The sequence below is a fragment of the Agelaius tricolor genome, unplaced genomic scaffold (genome assembly GCF_023055355.1).
Source record: "Agelaius tricolor isolate 1412-34295 unplaced genomic scaffold, bAgeTri1.0.p SCAF_2, whole genome shotgun sequence".
NCBI classification, from domain to species: Eukaryota; Metazoa; Chordata; class Aves; order Passeriformes; family Icteridae; genus Agelaius; species Agelaius tricolor.
The window spans coordinates 30380740-30399250 of record NW_027269262.1 but is presented as its reverse complement, the minus strand read 5'-3'; the positions used below and the strand labels follow the sequence as shown (position 1 = coordinate 30399250).

At 37.5% G+C, this 18511-nt stretch overlaps 1 protein-coding gene across 1 annotated transcript in view; it reads left to right on the top strand.

The window, feature by feature from the left end:
- The window catches only part of MOCOS (molybdenum cofactor sulfurase), a 211179-nt gene that overhangs the window by 142315 nt on the left and 50353 nt on the right, over positions 1–18511 (top strand). Inside the window, exon 6 of the mRNA XM_071455205.1 lies at positions 15997–16196. Coding sequence (XP_071311306.1) covers positions 15997–16196 — 200 coding nt within the window. The remainder of the gene's footprint in view (positions 1–15996; positions 16197–18511) is intronic.

The window sequence follows — 18511 nt, the reverse complement described above, 5'->3', positions numbered from 1 at the left end:
TGTGCTGGGAAGCATTTCTGAAAAGCTGGACAAGGACATCAGCAACTGGGTAATAACAGGCATTTGGATATGTAGACTATGTATCTGCTTCAGGAATAATTTAAATCATTACCAAAATTTCTCATTTATTTCCATGAGTACAGAATCAGGAAGAGTGGATTATTCTTGTGGTTCATGAGATCACTGTACCATTCAGAGAACAATCAATCTATCCTATACCTATGGGAATGGTTGCAAGGGAAGAAGATGGAGCCTGTGAGCTCTTTATGGGTGTAGTAAAAATTATCACTGAAACGAATCTTAAATATTTAGAGTTTAGCCCTTCCTGAAAAAGCTATCAAGGATTTAATAGAAAATAAAAGCTTTTCTATTACATTTGTAACCATACACTAGCAATTAGAAGAGAAAAATGAACTGGATATAGAATCCCATATGAAAGCCTGAAATGCGTCCAACCTCTAGAAAGGAAAAATTTTCTATTAAACTATCTGGACTTTCACAGTAACTGCAGGGTAGCCAAATAGATTTTGCTTTACTAGGTTTTTCTGTAAGTAGTCTCTTACAGGCATGTAGCTATTAATGATATTTAATTAATTACTGCCAGGATTGAGGTCCTAATAAAGTTTTTATTTTCAAGCAATTTAAGAGGCTAGTGCTGATGCGGTAATTTCTTTAAGCAGAATATCTTCATTTTAGAGCAAACTTATTGAAACTTTATCTGCAATACACACCTGTTTTTCCATCAAACTTAAAATTTCTTATGTACATCTACATAAATATGCTTATGTCCCTTTCCCAAATTCTTTTTCTAAAAAGTGTTTCTCTAACAGAAGCCCAGCAGATCTTCATGAAACAAGTGCTTTCATCTCTGTTATTGGATTTTAGTGTTTTCCTCAGCAAAAAAAAAAATACTTGGAGAGATATGTTTTATGTATTGGTTCTTAGCAAGAAGTGGTTTAGATCAATGGTAATTTTGAATTGCCAAGGTACCAAAGAGAAGCATAGTTATAACATTTTAGTAGTCGATGGCTTTTCTGTGTTCTACCAACATTAGGAAGTGGACTTCATGAGATTTTTTTTTTTGATGGAACAGCAGTTCCTAGCAAGTTCAGCAATACATATTTTGTCTCTCTCTGTATCATCTGTGTGGCATTCCAGGTGTGCTTGCCACTTTGGCATATTTAGTGAGCTACACATAAACTAAAAGAACATTCAGTAATTTAAAAAATATTATGAGATCATTTATCTCTGGAGTTTTAATCAGAATTCTTTGTCATCTCCAAAAAGATCATACTTTAATGTTACTTAAAGTTTTGAGCTGAAAACTCAAATACCTGGTTTCATGTTAATAAATACAATTGTCATTTACATAGTGTCAAATTTCAGCAGTTGCAGTTACAAATGCAAATTTTGAAGAGGATTAATAAAATGGGGGGAAAGTTGTTGAAGTTTACAGAGCAGATGGCATTTTCTGCAAGGCTCTGGAGCCAGGAATTCCTATAGCTTGTATATTTCTGCCTCACAGTAGGAGCTGAGTAATGGAGTCGTTCACTTGAAGCTGGAAGATGGGATCAATGCTTTCCAAGGGAGAGCCCCCAGAGGGGGGGCTACAATGGCATTGAGAAGGCAGCTCTTCAGCCATTTCACACGTGGGAGGAGGTGAGGTGCTTTCCCTCAGAGATGCCCACCACACGACATGGCATTCATGTTGAGCTGTGGGTGGGAGGAGTTGAGCCTAATTGATCAGTAGCTGTTGACCTGGCATGTTCCATAAATAGGCATGACACCATTTGGTATTTAATTGTGGTCTAGCATCAAACAGCTCCCTTGAACTGCAGATCTGAGGCACAGCTCAAAGAATAATTCCATTTGCCTGCGACAAGCCAGGGACTGGCTGACAGAACAAGTAGTATTAGCGAGGGTGGAGACTGCCAGCATCAATAATGATTATATGTGCTGCTTCTGCCTGTGATGAGCTGCCAGCTTGTAAATGCTGAACAATTGAGTGACCTTGGACAAACCGGTCCCAATAATGATACAGCATTTGTTTTAATATGAGAGTGACAAGAAGGAAAAGATCACAGTGTGTCTCTCTTTCATGCAATCCCTCATCTCCAAAATGGATGCATCTCATGTGAGTTTAATAATTCATTTCATATGCTAAGCCTCTTTCTCTGATATTAAGAAGATCTTCATTTCAAAGCTTAGGAAATTTAAAGACTACTGAAAGCTGGAGTCAAGAAAGGAAGATAGTTCTTATACCTGCAGTGGCTGTCACCTGCTTAGAGATAATAAAAATACTTTCTGAAAGTTAAAACTGTGCTTTGTCTCAGCTTAAGTATCAGCAAGTTTTTTGCATTTGGGAGCAGTGGCAGCCTGTCCCCTTGGGGGGATGAGGCCTGGCCATGGCAGTCCTGAGGCACTGCATGTTGCTGCCCCTGGCCCATGTGCGGGAAGAGGAGGAAGAGGTGTGAGATGAAAGTGGCTGCCTTGGCACAGTGTGCCCCCCAGTGCTGGCATGCCTGGCCTGAGCATCCAGAGAGCTCAGTGTGGCCCTATCCCACCACTGGGCTCTCCCTCCTGCCCCATCCTTCTCCTGGCACCTCCTCTGCAGAGTTGGCAGCCCCTCAGCAGGATGGGAGTTGTTGTTCTCCAAAAGGATCTCCATGGCTGTCTTTGGCATCCTCTGCCAAATGCTGCCTCCTGAGAGTGGGAGCTGCTCTCCTGGAAGCCGGGCACCCCAGGACTCTGTGCTCCTTCAGTACCCCCAGGACCAGGGTGACCAGTGTCATGGTGGTCTCTGGGAATCTCCAAGCCTTTGCAGCAGATTCCAGGCCCTGCTCCTAGCACACATGTCCTGTGGCAACAGGTTCTGGTGAAATTCATTATGTTCTTTAATAATTTAGAAGAGCTGGAGGTGAGTAAAAGGGGGAGCATGGAAATAAAAAGGGTGTAAAATAGAGTCTGAGAATCTTATAAATTGGAATTTTTAAATTGAGGGTAGTGATACCAATTCATTAATTGAATAACATCGTAGGCATTTAAAAGCAATATATTTTTATGGCTGTGTTAAGTGGTTTTAAAGATATATTTTGCTCTCCTTTTCATAAATTAGTCTTGATAATATCTTCCTGTTCATGGAAGCAGACATTCTCAAAATCTGTCTCCTGGCATTTTGCCACTCTGTGGCAGTAATAAATCATTCTCTTCTGATGGGAAGAGTTTTGAATAAATGTCAGGTCGACAAGCAGCTGTGTGAAACAGGCTGATCCAGCCTCTGTCTTGGGTCAAATACTCACTGTCTCTGCTGCAAACAAAATATGAAAACTAAGGAGATGAAGTCCAATGGGGTGCATTCAGTTAGCGTGGAGGAATTTCAAAGCACTTTGAAGGATGGATCTGCATCTCAGCATCACAGAGGATATGGAAAAATGTTCTTGCTGGTTACTGCAGGAGAGCTTTACAGCTGTGGAGGATCCTGTCAGCTTTAATAGGCTCTGAATACATTACTGACTAACCTGGCTTACAAGCAGCTGACATTAAAAGTGCCTGATGCCCCTGACACCCTCCTTCATCTCTTCCCTGCCTATAGATGAAGAGACAAAGTCTGCAGGAAAGTAATACCAGCATAGCCAAAAAGCCGAAATAGCTGAGCAGTATAGTGATGTGTTTATTTAATCTGAGTATTTTCAGATAAAATTACAAACATATCACACATACCCAGAATATTATTCATAAAGAGCTGTGGAAATGAGGGGGGAAAAAAGAACTGTATGAGATGTGGGAAACAAATTAATCCTTTGTAACAGAGCTCATCATATGTTACAAGAAAGTGTGGTGTGACTTAAGTCAAAGCTTTGGAGTTGCAGAAGAAAATAAAGACTACGGTTGCTGTCTCTGGCTGTTGAGTAAAGTGAGCCTTCAAGGTTCAGCTTTTAGTCAGAAATAATCAACATGCTGTCTTGCTACCAACACTTCTTGTTATCTGCTCTGATAAAGAAGGATCTAAGCTTTTATATTAGATCACATACTGAACTTGACAGCATCATTCTGATAAAGAAAGAAAAAAGGGAAGAGCTGTAATGAGTACGTTTGGCAGGGCTCACATTGACAAGTCCTCAAAAAGAAAGGTTTTTATTTTTTTGATTGATTGATTGGTCTGACCTTACAGGTGAGTCAAGTCTCTGCAGGACCATAAAACTAATTTTTCTAACCCTTTTTTCTTTTCTGTTCTGTGTCTAAGATAGGTGAAATGATTCAACACAGCTTCTACTGATCCTAAAAATTCTGTGATTCATCATAACTTCAGGATGTTAATCAATTTATTTCTTGCATGATCAGATATAGAGAAGGAAAGAAGTGCTTGAGCCATCATTTCTTTACTTATCAATTTATTTATTTGTTTTCCAGCTTTACAAGGGGTGTTTTAATCACTTCTATCTTCAGATGGCATGTGAGAGAGTAGAACTGTCTGGGACATTAGAGAGTCTCTCTTTAGATCAAAATGTAGGCTTTTCTATCACTTTTCAACACTATGTGGAATTTTTTTATATCAGAATAACTAGGAAGAAATTAAGAAAAATGGACAGAACACAATATTGTTACAAATACTTGAGAGCAAGAGATATGTCACATAAGCTTCCTCATACTCTGGAGAGCATGGTTGTCAAAGTATGTGAGAAGACAAGAAAAAGGAAAATTGCTAACTGTTGTAAAAAAACCTCCCAGGCCGGTTCCAAACTCCTGAAGTTTCAGCAGCCTGCTGAAGGGGGACTTGCAGTGTAGCTGTCACTACTGCTTTGTCTCACCTGAGAGTTTAAGGTCACTGCCTTCCATTGCCATAAAAGGCCAGCTCATCCTGCATCTTCTGACCTCCCTTCATAGTTTGTATTGATGCCTTCTCCTTTGAAAAGGCTCTCTGGTGAGAGTTACAACAGGTATTATAATGAAAGGGGAAAGGGTTTAGAAGCCATATCACAGTCCAAGCTAATTTATCATCCGATAAATGCTTCATCTGATCCTGGTGTCACTTTTGGTCACCCTAGAATAGAACAACACACTATGGTTGATGTCCTTGCAGTTGCATTTTGGTCTCACAAATTTAGTAAAATTTCACTGTTGAAAATTTACTGCTCAGTAAATTCAAACCATTTATAAGAAACATTGAAGATGTTCTTGAATTCTTAAAAATTATTGAGGAGATTCATGGAAGAATGCTACTGAGTACTTGTAAAAGATGTTGCAGATGGGAACCCACAAAATTGTGGGACTGTTATTGCTCTTGTGAAAGGAAACAGGACTGACTGTTTGCATATTGTTTCCCTTTTATCCTACCATATCCAAGAAGACAGAAGGGTTTTGGAGAGGTAAATGAATATAGCAGCTCTGCATGAAATGCCAGCTGCACTAATGTTTGATGCATACAGCCTTTGAATGTATTGCCATGCATTTAAATTCACACCTCTTAGTTATACAAGTTTTCCTGTTGGGTTTGCAGTCAAATGTTTGAACAGTTTGATTAATCACTCCACTTCTAATTGGTCTAAAGTTTGCTGCAGCTTTGAATTAGGTGTCTTCTCTCTCCTGCAAAGTACCTCAGCAGGGTGATGGAATTCTTGTAGGACTGTCACCTGGGCATGTAAGACCACCAGAAGTATGGTGAGGCCAGAAAGGTTGAGTCAATAAAATATTAGAGAGTTTGTGTCAAGAGAAGTATTAGAAGCTTGGGCAGCCTGAGACAGCCATTCTGATTAGTTCATTTCAGATAAGAATATCTGTTTCACTTAATAAATGAAATAGACTAAATAATAATAACCTTTAATAGGGGTAAGTGATTTCAACTGCAAGCCAGGGCTTCTGACTGGTCAGCTAGAGACTCCAAACCAAGACAGCATTATCTACAAGGGTGTCTTGTTTGCCACTGCAGCCATTCAAGTTATCTCATGTATTGAGATAAGCATCTTTCAAGAAGGAAAAAAAAAAGAAAAAGATGAACATATTTCATCAAGTTCTGTAATTCAAGGCTAAGGTATGAAAAGAGATTCTTTGCTGTGAGTATGGCATTTGCATATCTCATGTTGTGCAGCACCTCTGTGTGGCCAAAGGTCATGGAGCTAAGTGTGTGCCAACTTTCTTTGCCAACAGTAGTAACACTCAGTGCCTGTTAGGCATAATGGCCATATACAATGTGAGTCATTTCTGTGGGCTTTCTTTTCATGATGCTTTAAATAAGAAGTTCTTTTTGTGGTCATACTTTTCATTTACAATAGCAAGACTGCACTTGGTGGGGCAAGAATGAAAAGGAAAGTAATAAGGATTATCTGTGTTGTTATTTCCTTCAATTGATTCTCTCCTGAATAATTCCATTTACAAATAAAGGCATTGTAGATGTCTTTGTAAAATATGCTGCATAAAAGAAAGAAAGAAATGCATGGTAGGTAATACTGAATAACAAAAAAAAGCCACAAGAAGAGCTGTTGTTTCCCTTCATTTGCCCTGATAGTCTTCTTTAACATGTTAAAATCTGAATCTCATAGAACAGTCTGAAGAGCAATAACTACTCTTACCACTTCGGTGGATCTAAGAAAAAGCATTCCAAAAACTGAGAGCTCCAAAGAAACCAGGGAAGTAAAAGATTTTTTTTTTATTGTTATGGGTAATGACAAACTAGAGTGTGAAGCCCCTTGAGGGAAGAGATACGTGAATTTGGGCCCCTCCATATCTCATGAGTGTTGTAGCTTCATCCCTGCCTTGTAGGAAGGAAACCTTTGCTGTTTTGCCTTTTTCTTGTTACCTAAAAATGGAATTTTGTGAACAGTAGTGCCTTGAACTGGACCTTCATTTCTAAAGCCTTGCTGTTATAAAAAATACTTGAAACTGAAATGATGAGGAAAATGGCTTTTTTCAAGCTATTTGTTTACAGCTTAACTGCAAAGTCCCTCATTTGACAGAGCTGCAGCAGCCCCTACTCCTTTTCCCTTCCTTCTGCAGAGCTCATAATGTAATGGGTTGCCATGGGAAGAGGCCAGGGCTTTCTCAGTGCTTGCTGCCTTGCTTCTTTTCACCGTCAGTTGATCCCTCTGTGTTGGCAGCACTCATCCTTCACCGGTGCCTTGCTCGCATCAGTGTTTTCTTTTAACTTGCCCAAGTGTCTCTTCAGAGGTAGTTCCCGAGGTCACCGTGGAGCTTGATTTACAGCAAGTGGTGCATGTAGGAATTGCTCATGTCTTCAATACTTCAACTCTTCTAAACTGAATCTGAAGTACGGATTTTGACTGATTTATTGCTTTACAGCTTATTGAAGCTGATATAAGGCCAAGACTGGTTATTTTTTTCACAAGCACACTACCTACAGTCTTTATAAGGAAGCAAAAACTGCAATAAATTACTTTATAATATCAACATTTTCTACCTTAGATTTCTCTTCTAGTCTTCTGTTTAGTAGATCTGCTCATTGAACTTACAATTGAGTAAAATACCTATTCCGTGCTTGCAAAATTACAAGTGTTCAGTCTTAATCCAGCACACTTCCTTATTGCTCATCAGCCCCTTGACAGAGACCACATGATGGTGCAGTGGGTTTCAGAAGCTCAGAGGAATGAACAGAGTAATAAAAACCTCCCAGAAGGTTATTTATGCCAGCCAGCACTGCAGGACATTCTGCTTATAAAAAAAACCTGGTGCTGTTTTACAGGAGTGATTGCTGAGCATCCCCCAGCAATGGCTATACTTTAAGAAGCACTGGCCATCTCACTTTTATTGCATGAACTCTTGGGAAGTGAGGCTGGAACTATGACATCATTGCTGAAACTTGTGTGTTGAGAGTGTGTAACACTGTGCCAAAGTAGCCACTTTTTGCTCTCAGTTTTTCCTTTCACTATCTGTGGAATGTTTTGTGTGTTCACTCATTTCACAAACTCAGCAATGAGCTTCAAGAGGTCTCAGCCTGCCACATCCAGTCAGAAAAGACAGCCACAGGAGGGAAGGTGTGTTGGTGGGTCACCTTTTGGTCCTCAAAAGATGTAAAGCAGACTTCATGCTGTGACTTCAGGGCAGATTATATGTTAAATATAGGTCTCTCTTGTGGTGTTAGTGTAGATAATTGTTAAAACAACATTAGCCTGGTTAAAAAGCCTGGGAGAAGCTCTGGCATGATTCAGTTTAGCATGAGGTTCCAGAATTCAGAGCACTTCTTAATATTGACTGCATACTTCCCAATGATTAAGACATCAAATAAGAGAAATTTCAAGGCAGTTTTTATAATTCATTGTATTTGCTTTATTACCATTGTTTCATTAATGACACCCTTCCTTCCATGGTAGTAGTAGTAGTTGTTGTTGTTATTATTATTATTATATTACAGTACCAGCAGATACCTAGTCTGAGAATGCGAAACAAATAGCAAGGCATCCTTTAAGGCTATTAAAAATTATTAATATCAATAAATCCAAAATTTCATTAAGAAAAATAGTGTTCTTTTCATAAAAAGTATAGAAATTATTTTACTAACTTCCTGTATTCCTGAATGTTACAAATAGAGAATGGGGAAATTGAAGGATTTTTTTTTTTCTTGTTCCATCACTAGTCAGCATCATGAATTTGTTCTCTGGAAACTTTTCTTTCCGTGTATTGTGATTCTTGGTTTAATTAAATGAACTGTGGTATTTTCTGTATTGTTCTGATGGGAAAGTTCTGTGGAGCCTTAGAAAGAGCAGGATAAAAAGGCTGCACAAGAGCAGAGATGGAGCATCCCTCTACTTCATATATTGGCAGGAAAAGCCTTGGTTCATAGATTGTGAGAGAAAAAGAGGAAAGGCATCCAACCAAAATTACAAGTAAGGAAAAAGATGTACAGCAAATCAATATGCTGCTATGAACACTAAAATATTTCACTAACAGAGAGATTCCAAAAATGTTGTTAAATATTTTGCTAATACAAAACCTATAGGAAGGTAGAGTCAAACCAAGGGGTACTGAGGTGTGAGTTCTAGGCACAGCATTAGCCATTCTTCTTCACCTAATACAGGCAGCGTGAGCTTTGAAGCAAAAATTATTTATATCCTAGCAAGGCTTTAGATTAGGATCTGTCATCTTAGGAAGGAAAAGAAGGAAGCTATCAGGGTTTTCAGAATATTTCAAAAGGTTCTCTGGATGCTGAGGGGAAAATTTCCTCCCACAACCTCCCCCCGGGCCCCCCAAAATTTGGATTTCTCTTTATATTCAGTCTATTTTTGGTGCAAGTTGTTCGTATCCATTGGTCTGCACCTCCCCTCAGGGGAAAACGAAAACAAACAACTCACAAAATTGTGAAGATGTTAGAAAATCACGATACTATCAAGTAGCACTGGTGGCTGGGTCTTAAAGGAAAGTTATTTTTTGGAAGAATTCGACTTAACTGCAGATCTGATGATAGTATCAGTTTAGCTGAGCAGATGACAGAGGTTCTCCTCCAGCTATGTTACAGTGATTAGAAAGTTGCTTCTGACTTGAATAAGTAAGTTAAAAATTAATAAATAAGTGTTCATGCAAAATCAGGGTCAAATCAGTCTTATTGGCTTGAAAACCTAAGACTTACTGCCTCATCTTACATTTTCTTAACTCCCTATATATAGCTGTGAGACAAAGAAAGAGGTTTATAAGCCTTGTATTAGCAGACTAATTGTGGAGAGTTAAAAATTCCAGGGAACAAGTAGCAGTTAAGCTTTCCCATGCTGACTTCAAGGAATTGTGTACAGCAGGCTCCATTAAACAAAGGACAGAGACATTTCATAATAAAGAAGAAAACAGGCCTGGATGTAACATTCAGGTTTTTATCAGCTGCCAGGAGAATTCATGTGCTTTTATAGTACCAGCTTCTCTTGCATTTCGTCCTTAAGATGACAGAATCATAAGCAGAAGTTGTTCTGCTGGACTGAGAAAAACCTTGGGAGATAAAGCCTTTAGAGGTAAAATGTGAGTATCACATAAATACATATTTTTAGGGATGATTCTGCTGTTCTCACAGAAATCTCTGTGGGCTCATGTCATCCAGCACTCTGGAGGTACAGTTGGAATGCTGCTTCCATGAGGTGTGCAAGGCGCTCTGCCTTTTTGAGAGAGACTCCCCAGTCATCTTTTATGTTGCTGGTTTTATGGTTTGAAAAGTAATCTTGAAATTATTACCTCTGCTGAGAGTACTGCATGGGCACATGGAAGGAAAGAAAGGATGGACAGAAATACCCTCAAACAGTAAATTAAATGTATCTTACATTTTTAAGCTTATTTGAATTCTTAGATCACTATTAGTCTAAGAAGCAGTTAACTGAAAATTAATTGTACCTGTAATTAAAATATTTATACTAAAATTGAGTCAGACAGCTGGCATGTACAACTTTCCTGCAACTCTCAATTTTTTTTTTTTAATGCAAAGTATTTCTCATTATGATGCTTGAAAATTAGGAGCTGCTTCTTTCAGAATGCGCTGCTCGTTTTATTTAGAACAGAGACTTCAAACTCCCCTCACTGTGTGAAAACAGAGCTTGAATTAGCTCTCTAAAGAAGTGGGAGATGGGGCATCAAAGAGCCTTCTGTTTGTTAAGATAAACACTGAATATGTGTTTCATGTTTGGTTTCAGTATAACATTCTGAATAGAGGATTAAGCCGTTGCTTCCCACAGTCTTAAACTATTGAGATGGTGTGGGAGAAGGAGGAGAATAAAAGGATTTAAGCTATTATGCAAAGAATTAGTGTTGAGAGAGTAAAAGGCCCCCCTATTACCCATTGAATTCTGCATGGATTTAGTTGTGTTGAGAGTGTAACACAGTTCTCTACGTTGGACACACAGAAAGTACATAATTAGGTTTCAGGAGTCCAGCTAAAGTTTCAATCTGGACACTAATCTTGTGATATGGATTCTTGCCAGTTGATTAGGTGCTTTCAAACCATATTATGTACTTTTCAGGAAAAAAACCACATAGTTTCATAACCGAAATTTTCTTTTCATGTAATTCTTTTTGTTACATCTTAACTTCAGAAAGAAGTCTTCATTATTTTTTAGAGGTACCAATGACAGCTGGAGACACAGATTTTACCCTTCTTGCTCTCAAATGCAGTCACCTTATCTGCAGAAGCAGTCCTGGTCTACCCCACTTTCTGTTCCCCAAAATAATTTTTATTACACGTGTTTTATAGATCAAGTTCATTGAACTGGTCATGTGAGTCAGAGTGAAAGAGGGGTTTGCAATCTGTCCATGCCTTGTGCCTTTTCTGTGGATGTGGATGATAAATATTTTTATGAATTGGCTGGTAAGCCATTTACAGGGGTTTATTTTGAATTAAATGAATGAGATTTTGGTAACAGTTATGACCAGTATTGCAGTTCTTTTACATCAGAGGAGCTCTTTTCTTGTGACACCAAGGAAATGTTAATGTATTAATTGTAATCTTGAAATTCCATGAGTGGCTTTTCTACCCCTAGTTCTGTTTTAAAAACTGTTTAGTTTTTTAGCTCTGTTTGGTTGCTGTTAGCCAACCCACAAGGACATTTTCATATATTGGGATTTTTTAAATATATATATTTTGTTTACTTCATTGTAACTGATGAGAAATTACATACGTTTTTCAAATTTTTTTTCTTCTAGGCAGCTGTTACTCTTCACTCTGGGAAACAGGCTAGATTTGGTTTAACTAAGGGAAGCAATTCTCATAATTTAGGGGGAAAAACTCACCAGGAGTGGTTATATTTATTTTTTTTTTTTATAAATGTAGAAGCTCTACCAAGAGGTGACTGATCAAGTTGATTATATTTTCTTCTCTTTCTTTTCTTTTCTTGTATTCTATTTTTAATATTTCAGAGTTGCACTTTGGGGGTGGGGATTTTGATCATTTTAAGAATATTTCATGATCGTGTTTGCAGCATTTTGTTTAAAACAGGAGTGGTAAAGAATAGCAGTGGTTCGAATACATTGTTTAATGTGGTTTAAAGCTGAACCACTCGCATTTGCCAAAAATTACCATTACCAAGTTCATCCTCAAGAGATTATTTTAGTAGGAAGAATAACACTAAATAGGTGACAGACCTCAGTCAGAGATATCCAGACCTATGCAGAAAAGAACACCAAAAAAAAAGCTCAGAAATTAATCTTAATGTATGCTTCTTGGAGGAAATGAAGGAAGGACTCCAAATGTTTGACAGGATTTCCAGGTTCCATGGCACATTGACTCACTGGTCCTGCATGGTTATCTGCCTCATCTGGGATTCAGTAGAAGGTGGTACATCATGGTCTCACTCCCTGCTGATTGGTTTGCTGAGATTTCAGCTCATTATTTCTTTACCTCGTTGCTATCTATTAGGTGATGCTGACAGGATCTTTCTCTTATCCAAACATATATGTGAGCTTGGATTTACTGGAGTGATATAAAATTTGTCCCACTTAAATCTCAATTTCTGTAGCTTTTTCACACTGAGTTAGAACAATAACTGTGAATTTGTTTTATATCTCTCTTCTTCCTTATCTCCAGTATTAAGCTTCTCATAATAAGAGAGACAAAAAATGTATTTGAATGCAGATCACAGAGGTTTCTGAGTACAGCCTGAAAACCTTAAGCACCAGGTCTTTCATTCTAGAGGCTCCTTTCCAGTCTCTGCTTTATCTTAATCTATTTATTCAAAATCTTTTATAGGTGTTGATATATGCTTATTTGTCTGCAGCTCTTTCAGGAAGAGCTAACATTTGAACATTTGGGCTGCTGAAATCCTGGTTCTTCTGGTGAGGAGACAATATACCATTATATGTGTGCCATTATGTAATGCAAAACCACGTCCATGCGAACTCAGAATCATTCTTTACTGAATATTTATTGGACATCTGTATATCTCAGACTTATCTGATTAGATAAAATTCCACTGGGAAAAAAATCTTACTCTATTTTGCACAGAATAAGCAGCTAACAAGACAGAGGTTATGCAAATACAAGATGTTATCAGCAGGCAAGACAAGCAGTGGGTTTCCTACACCATGATAACAATTGTGAATACTTTGAATGCACACAGTCTGTACCCTCTTGTAAGTGTGGCATGACTTCTCCTTCTCTTCCATATGACTTAACTGTCCCACAGTCTCTGTGGAGAGGCATATGCATACATGCAATTCCTTTGGAAGAGCTGACACTAAATTTATGTGTGGGTTATCCAGTGCAGTGGCACTCTGAATTTTCCATACTTGAACAGTGTTTGTTTCCATTACAATAGCCAATCTGAGGTATAATATGGGATGGCAGGTCTGAGATGGTGTTGACCTATCAGAATGCTGTAGTGTGCAAACCTATATCAGCAATATGAGGTGTACCAACATTTCCACAGGTTTGCTAGAATACTTTGGCAAGGAGGTTTGTACACAAAAGTAAGTAGAAGCTTGCTTTGCCAATCTCTTCTGCTCAAAAAGTTTACCACAACGTTACTAATGAGTGCAGGTTGTAGTCTGTGAACATTCTCTGTGCTGAATGTCTTCCTACACACATAAATACTGTGGATGGTATTAGATAGACTTCATCTAAAGTAATTTAGACATGGGATTAATTCTCATCCAAATTATAGAATGCATAAATTGTTCCTAATTTTAAAATAATTTTCAGGAGCAACTAGATTCAATTCAGCTTAATGAAATAATGCACCTGTAGGAAATAAAAACCCTAAACTGAGAAGAAGTCAGGGTACTTGAGTCCTTCCTAGCAAGTTCTTGAGACGAAATATCGATGATTTCTCTGAACTGTAAGTCTTACAAAATAGAAGGTGGCTTATGATGTGTTACTGCTTTTATTCTCAAATAGAGATTTGTTCTGGCTTTTATTTTCCCTTCCTTCTTACTCCTAGAAGGGAGATGAGGTAAGCACTGTATTTATATAATACACAGTACAGATAATTTTGTTGAACAAAATAAAAATAAATCATAGCTATTTTCTGAATATATCCCTTTTTCTGTCAGAATAGATTTCAGATTGTTGGCAGTTTTTCCACAAGGTTTTCTGTGACATCAGGCCTAATTACCACCTATTCTGCTTCTTAAAAATATGGGACCCTGGCAACACAGCTTCCCATCTCCAATCACAGGGAAGGAAAGCAACTGCAGGCTATTGCATTTGGATTTGTCAGAATAAATAACTAAAAGGCTCATCAGCTTTTCGCTAATGAACAAGGAAATGTGATTAAGAAACTTTAAAGGAAAATAGCTGAAAACAATGTAGAAATGATAGCAGGGATGATTGCTGTGAATAAGTGACTGAAATTTCTGAATAAGTGATTTCTTCAACCAGGCACAAGGACAGTAGTTTAATCTTCTATTAAAAGATTCCTGTCAGTTTGGAAAAGCTCTGAATCAGGAGATTAGACACATCTCAGAAGCTGACAAGGCAGTCACTTCTCTTAAGACAGCTACTTTCTGGCAAATGCTCAGAAATAACTTCTTGTGTGTGTGTGTGTGGTTTTGGTTTCCTTTTTTGCTGTTTCAAGACTCTTCTACCCAACAATGACTAGGACATTTCTGACTAGTCAATCTTTTCTCAGAGACTCTAAAAGTACAAATCATCTTTCAGACCAAAATCTTCTAGAGATGCTTACCAAGTTTACTGTGGCTAACATCTAGAAATTGCACTGATTAGCTCCTGGCATGCCTCCTTGCAAATACTTTGCATGTTAGTATCTCATTAAATATCTTATTCCTCTTTATTATTCTCCAGCACCAAAAAAATATGCTTCTACCTTATATCTAATCTGTTACTATGCTTATAATGTATTCTCTCCCAGCTTATCTAAAGGAGATAAGACATCATAGAGAAACTCAAAAAAAAAAAGCAAAATAACAGATTCTTCTGGGTGTCAGGAGAAATATCTTTTTTTTCCCTTTATATACATTCATAAATGACACAGAATTTTTATGAATAAAGGCACAAAAGTCAACAAGATTACAAATTTTCAAGTGTGGAACTTTACACATACTCAGATATAAATGTAATATGCACAGAAGAAAGTGTGAGATTCATAATTACAAAGATTAATAAAAAAAGTAAAATAAAATGTGAAATATGATCGTAAGCCTCAAATAGGATACTCAGCATTACAGAAAATGCTCTGGGTCTAAAACCCAATAAGAAAAATGCTCTTCTACTTCAAGAGGTCTTTGATGATTCTTCACCTGTTTTTGTTCTTTCCACATGGTTTAGACCCACCATAATGCAGTGCACAGTGTGCATAATGGAGTCTCCTTCAAAAGGGACATCTAGCAAAAACACAACCTCTCCTCAAAGAGCAGAGATGTTGAAGAGATCTTCATCTGTCAGGAATTCTTTGCAGTTCTCTTTTCCAAACTGCACAGTGTATCAAAAAGAGAAAATTTACTCTTTATGCTTTTCCCAGGCCAAGTTCTGTAAAAGCTTGTCTGTAAAGTTTCTCTTGACTCCTCATATTGCATGGGTGTAGTCAATGAAGAATTCACACTGCCCTTTTTCTTTTGTAGAAAGAAGTCGTGGAAGAATAATTCTTCATTGTTCAAGTAAATTCCTTGTAAAATGACATTTTTATTTTGTCATTACGTTTAGAATTTTATTATTTTTATCTCAGACATAACAGTTTGCTTTCTGTGATAGAGAATTTGTCTGTGTTCCCATGGTCTCCAGAATTAAATCTGGAGAAAAACTTGTTTTTCAATTAATTTGCACCAGAACATCTTAGTTTTAAGTATACACTGGAAGTATAAATCTTGTCATTCCACTGTAAACCATTTCAGTGAAACTTAAGCTTTCTACAGTAGATTAACTATAGATAAGTCGTTGGTGCAACACCACTTCTGAAACTTCTGCATGAGGAAAGAAAGACTTGAAAATTGTATGTGCATTTAAAGAAACACAAAACTATCAATTTTGTGCTAATTACCTCACACCACGCCATTCATGAAAAATCATCCTTTTTTTACATTGCCATAAAAATAATGCACCTGACATGTGTGTGCACTTTTCTTTTGCAGGTGGAATGGAGAAAATAAAGCAGCATACCTTTGCATTAGCTCACTACACCTACACTGTGCTGTCTAACTTGAAATATTCCAATGGGGCTCCTGTAGTACGTATTTACAGTGACACAGATTTCAGGAATCCTGATGCCCAAGGTCCAATCATTAACTTTAATGTGCTCGATGAAAATGGACAAGTGCTCGGCTTTTCACAGGTATGTTTTTCTCTTGTCTTAACTTGAGTTTACGGTTGTACTTTCGTTTAAGCATGCTCACAATGAATTCTTTGTCCTAACATAAATCTTTTATTCACAGTAGTCCTTTCTGAGGTTTTGGGTTTGTTTCTTCATAGCTCTGCACCGCATATACACACCATTTTTAAATAAGTAGAAAAGAATCCGGTATATAGTGCTAGCACAATACAAAATACGTAATAGCCAGAGGCAATATCTTACAAATTTATTACTCCACAAATAGGAAGTTTGGAAGTGGGCTGTTTTAACAGGATACATTGACTAGGCAGTTTGATATTTTGCTGGCTTCCTTCTCTAGAGTACTCAAAATTGGGAATTGAAGAGCAAGTCTGGAAAAGCTGATAAAGAGACTGCCTTGGAGCTTTGACATACAAGTGAAATTAGATCTCAGAATATTGCAGTCACCAATGAAAGGAGTTCTCTTTTCCCTTCAGTTGTAACAATTACATTCTTGTAATATTCCTGAGCAACCATGGAATAAAGTTGAACGATCAGTGTAAAGAGAGAGATTCAAGCTGAATAAATTCTTAAATGCTGTCTTTCTCAGCAGCTTTTTGTAGCCTTTATCCATCAGGTACAGCAAGTGTCTTTAAGATGAAGCTTCATTAGGCTTTTCTCCCTTCAGCAGAGAGTGACCATAATTGTGTGCATGGCTGTGCACCATGTAGGCAGTGGGTCACACAGGGGACAGTTGCTCACTTGCTCATCAGCAGGAGGCAGGGAAACCACAGTGCTCTTGTTTTGCTTGCTTCTTCTTTTTTTCCCTTGGTTTCCTGAGAGAATAAGATAATGAGGAGAACATGGAGATATGTCTACAGGAAGGGATTCATTTCTCACTAGGGAGAATAGAAGTGAAGCATTTGTTTTGTAGCTGCAAGGGTGGAGTTTTACATTTTTGTAAAGCTTTTACCTGATGAACATGGGATGGCCAAATGTAGAGTACTCAATTAGTTCTTCTTCAAATGCATGTTTTTTAGCCAATGCTATTAAATAGCAGCAAGTGTTCACCATATTTCATTTCAAAGCAGTCCACATTTTAGGAATTAATTAGTCATTTATGTAACCTTGAATATGTGTGACAATGTTCAGAAAAGATTGGAGATATTAACACAACTGAGTTTGTAAAACTCCCCAAATACTTTAATGTTGCTTCCATTTTTTGATTAAATAAAAACCTTTATTCTGATTTTTGATTTTCACAACTTAGTAAAATTGGCTGATCCGTGTTTCACTTTTTAAAACTCAACCGTACTCTCAAATTAAAAATTCTTTCATAGTCTTATGAATCCATTGTGCCTGTTTGCTACAGTGGCTGCTCATAAAAAGCTTCTTTATTCATCTGTATCATCTGGATTGTGCTATTCACCAGATTCCGAAGATTTCTAGCATATGTGGAATGAAGAGCTATAAAATTTTCAAATGCATCCCATTCTCATCTGCAGTGCCTGTTAGACTACTTTGTTTAATTAAAATAATGTGCAATTTAATGACTTCTAGAAATTAACAAGCACTATTCTTTCCAAAGCTATGACATGTGTGATATATATATATATATAATTGGCTTCTTTATGGAATGAAATTCTTTCATAGACAGCCTATAGAAGTTATGGGGGAGAAAAAACCTTTGCTGCTTCTTGTTTATGAATACAAAGAAAATACATACAACAGAAAGAAACCTTCATCAAACTGACTATGTAATCTCTTTATACCTGTATGCATGTCTAAATTTATATAGGTTTAGTGAAATCAAAGTTAAATCCAATACTTTTGTTAATTGTTTGGAAGTGGAATAGTGGTCTCTGCTTTGGTGGTGTTTATGGTCTGCACATTCATGTGGATTCACAGGGCAGTCTCCACATGCAATCCAGTGGAGTCAGCAGAAGACTGTTTCTGAAGGCTCCCAAAAAACATTTTGGGGAATTTTTTATGAAGGGAAAATTGGATGGCATTTACCTGCTATGAGTGGACACCAGTTAATGACTCAGGTTATCTTTGCATATTAAAAGAGAAAGAAAGGACCTAATGTCCTATTCCTTTATGGATGATATCTGATCTATAATTAATTACTTATAACCAGGCATCAAACCACTTCTATTTGCCTCTCTGACAGGCAATTGTTATGTGCACATTGCCTGTTGTAGGGCACAGTGTGACTGGACATGAATGTTTGGTAGCTTGAAAAGGATGATATGGCCAGCTGATTCCAGAGAAAATATTATGAGGAGGCTTGGAGCAGTTTATTTGGAACACTTGAGATTGGCAAGAAAGACTTCATA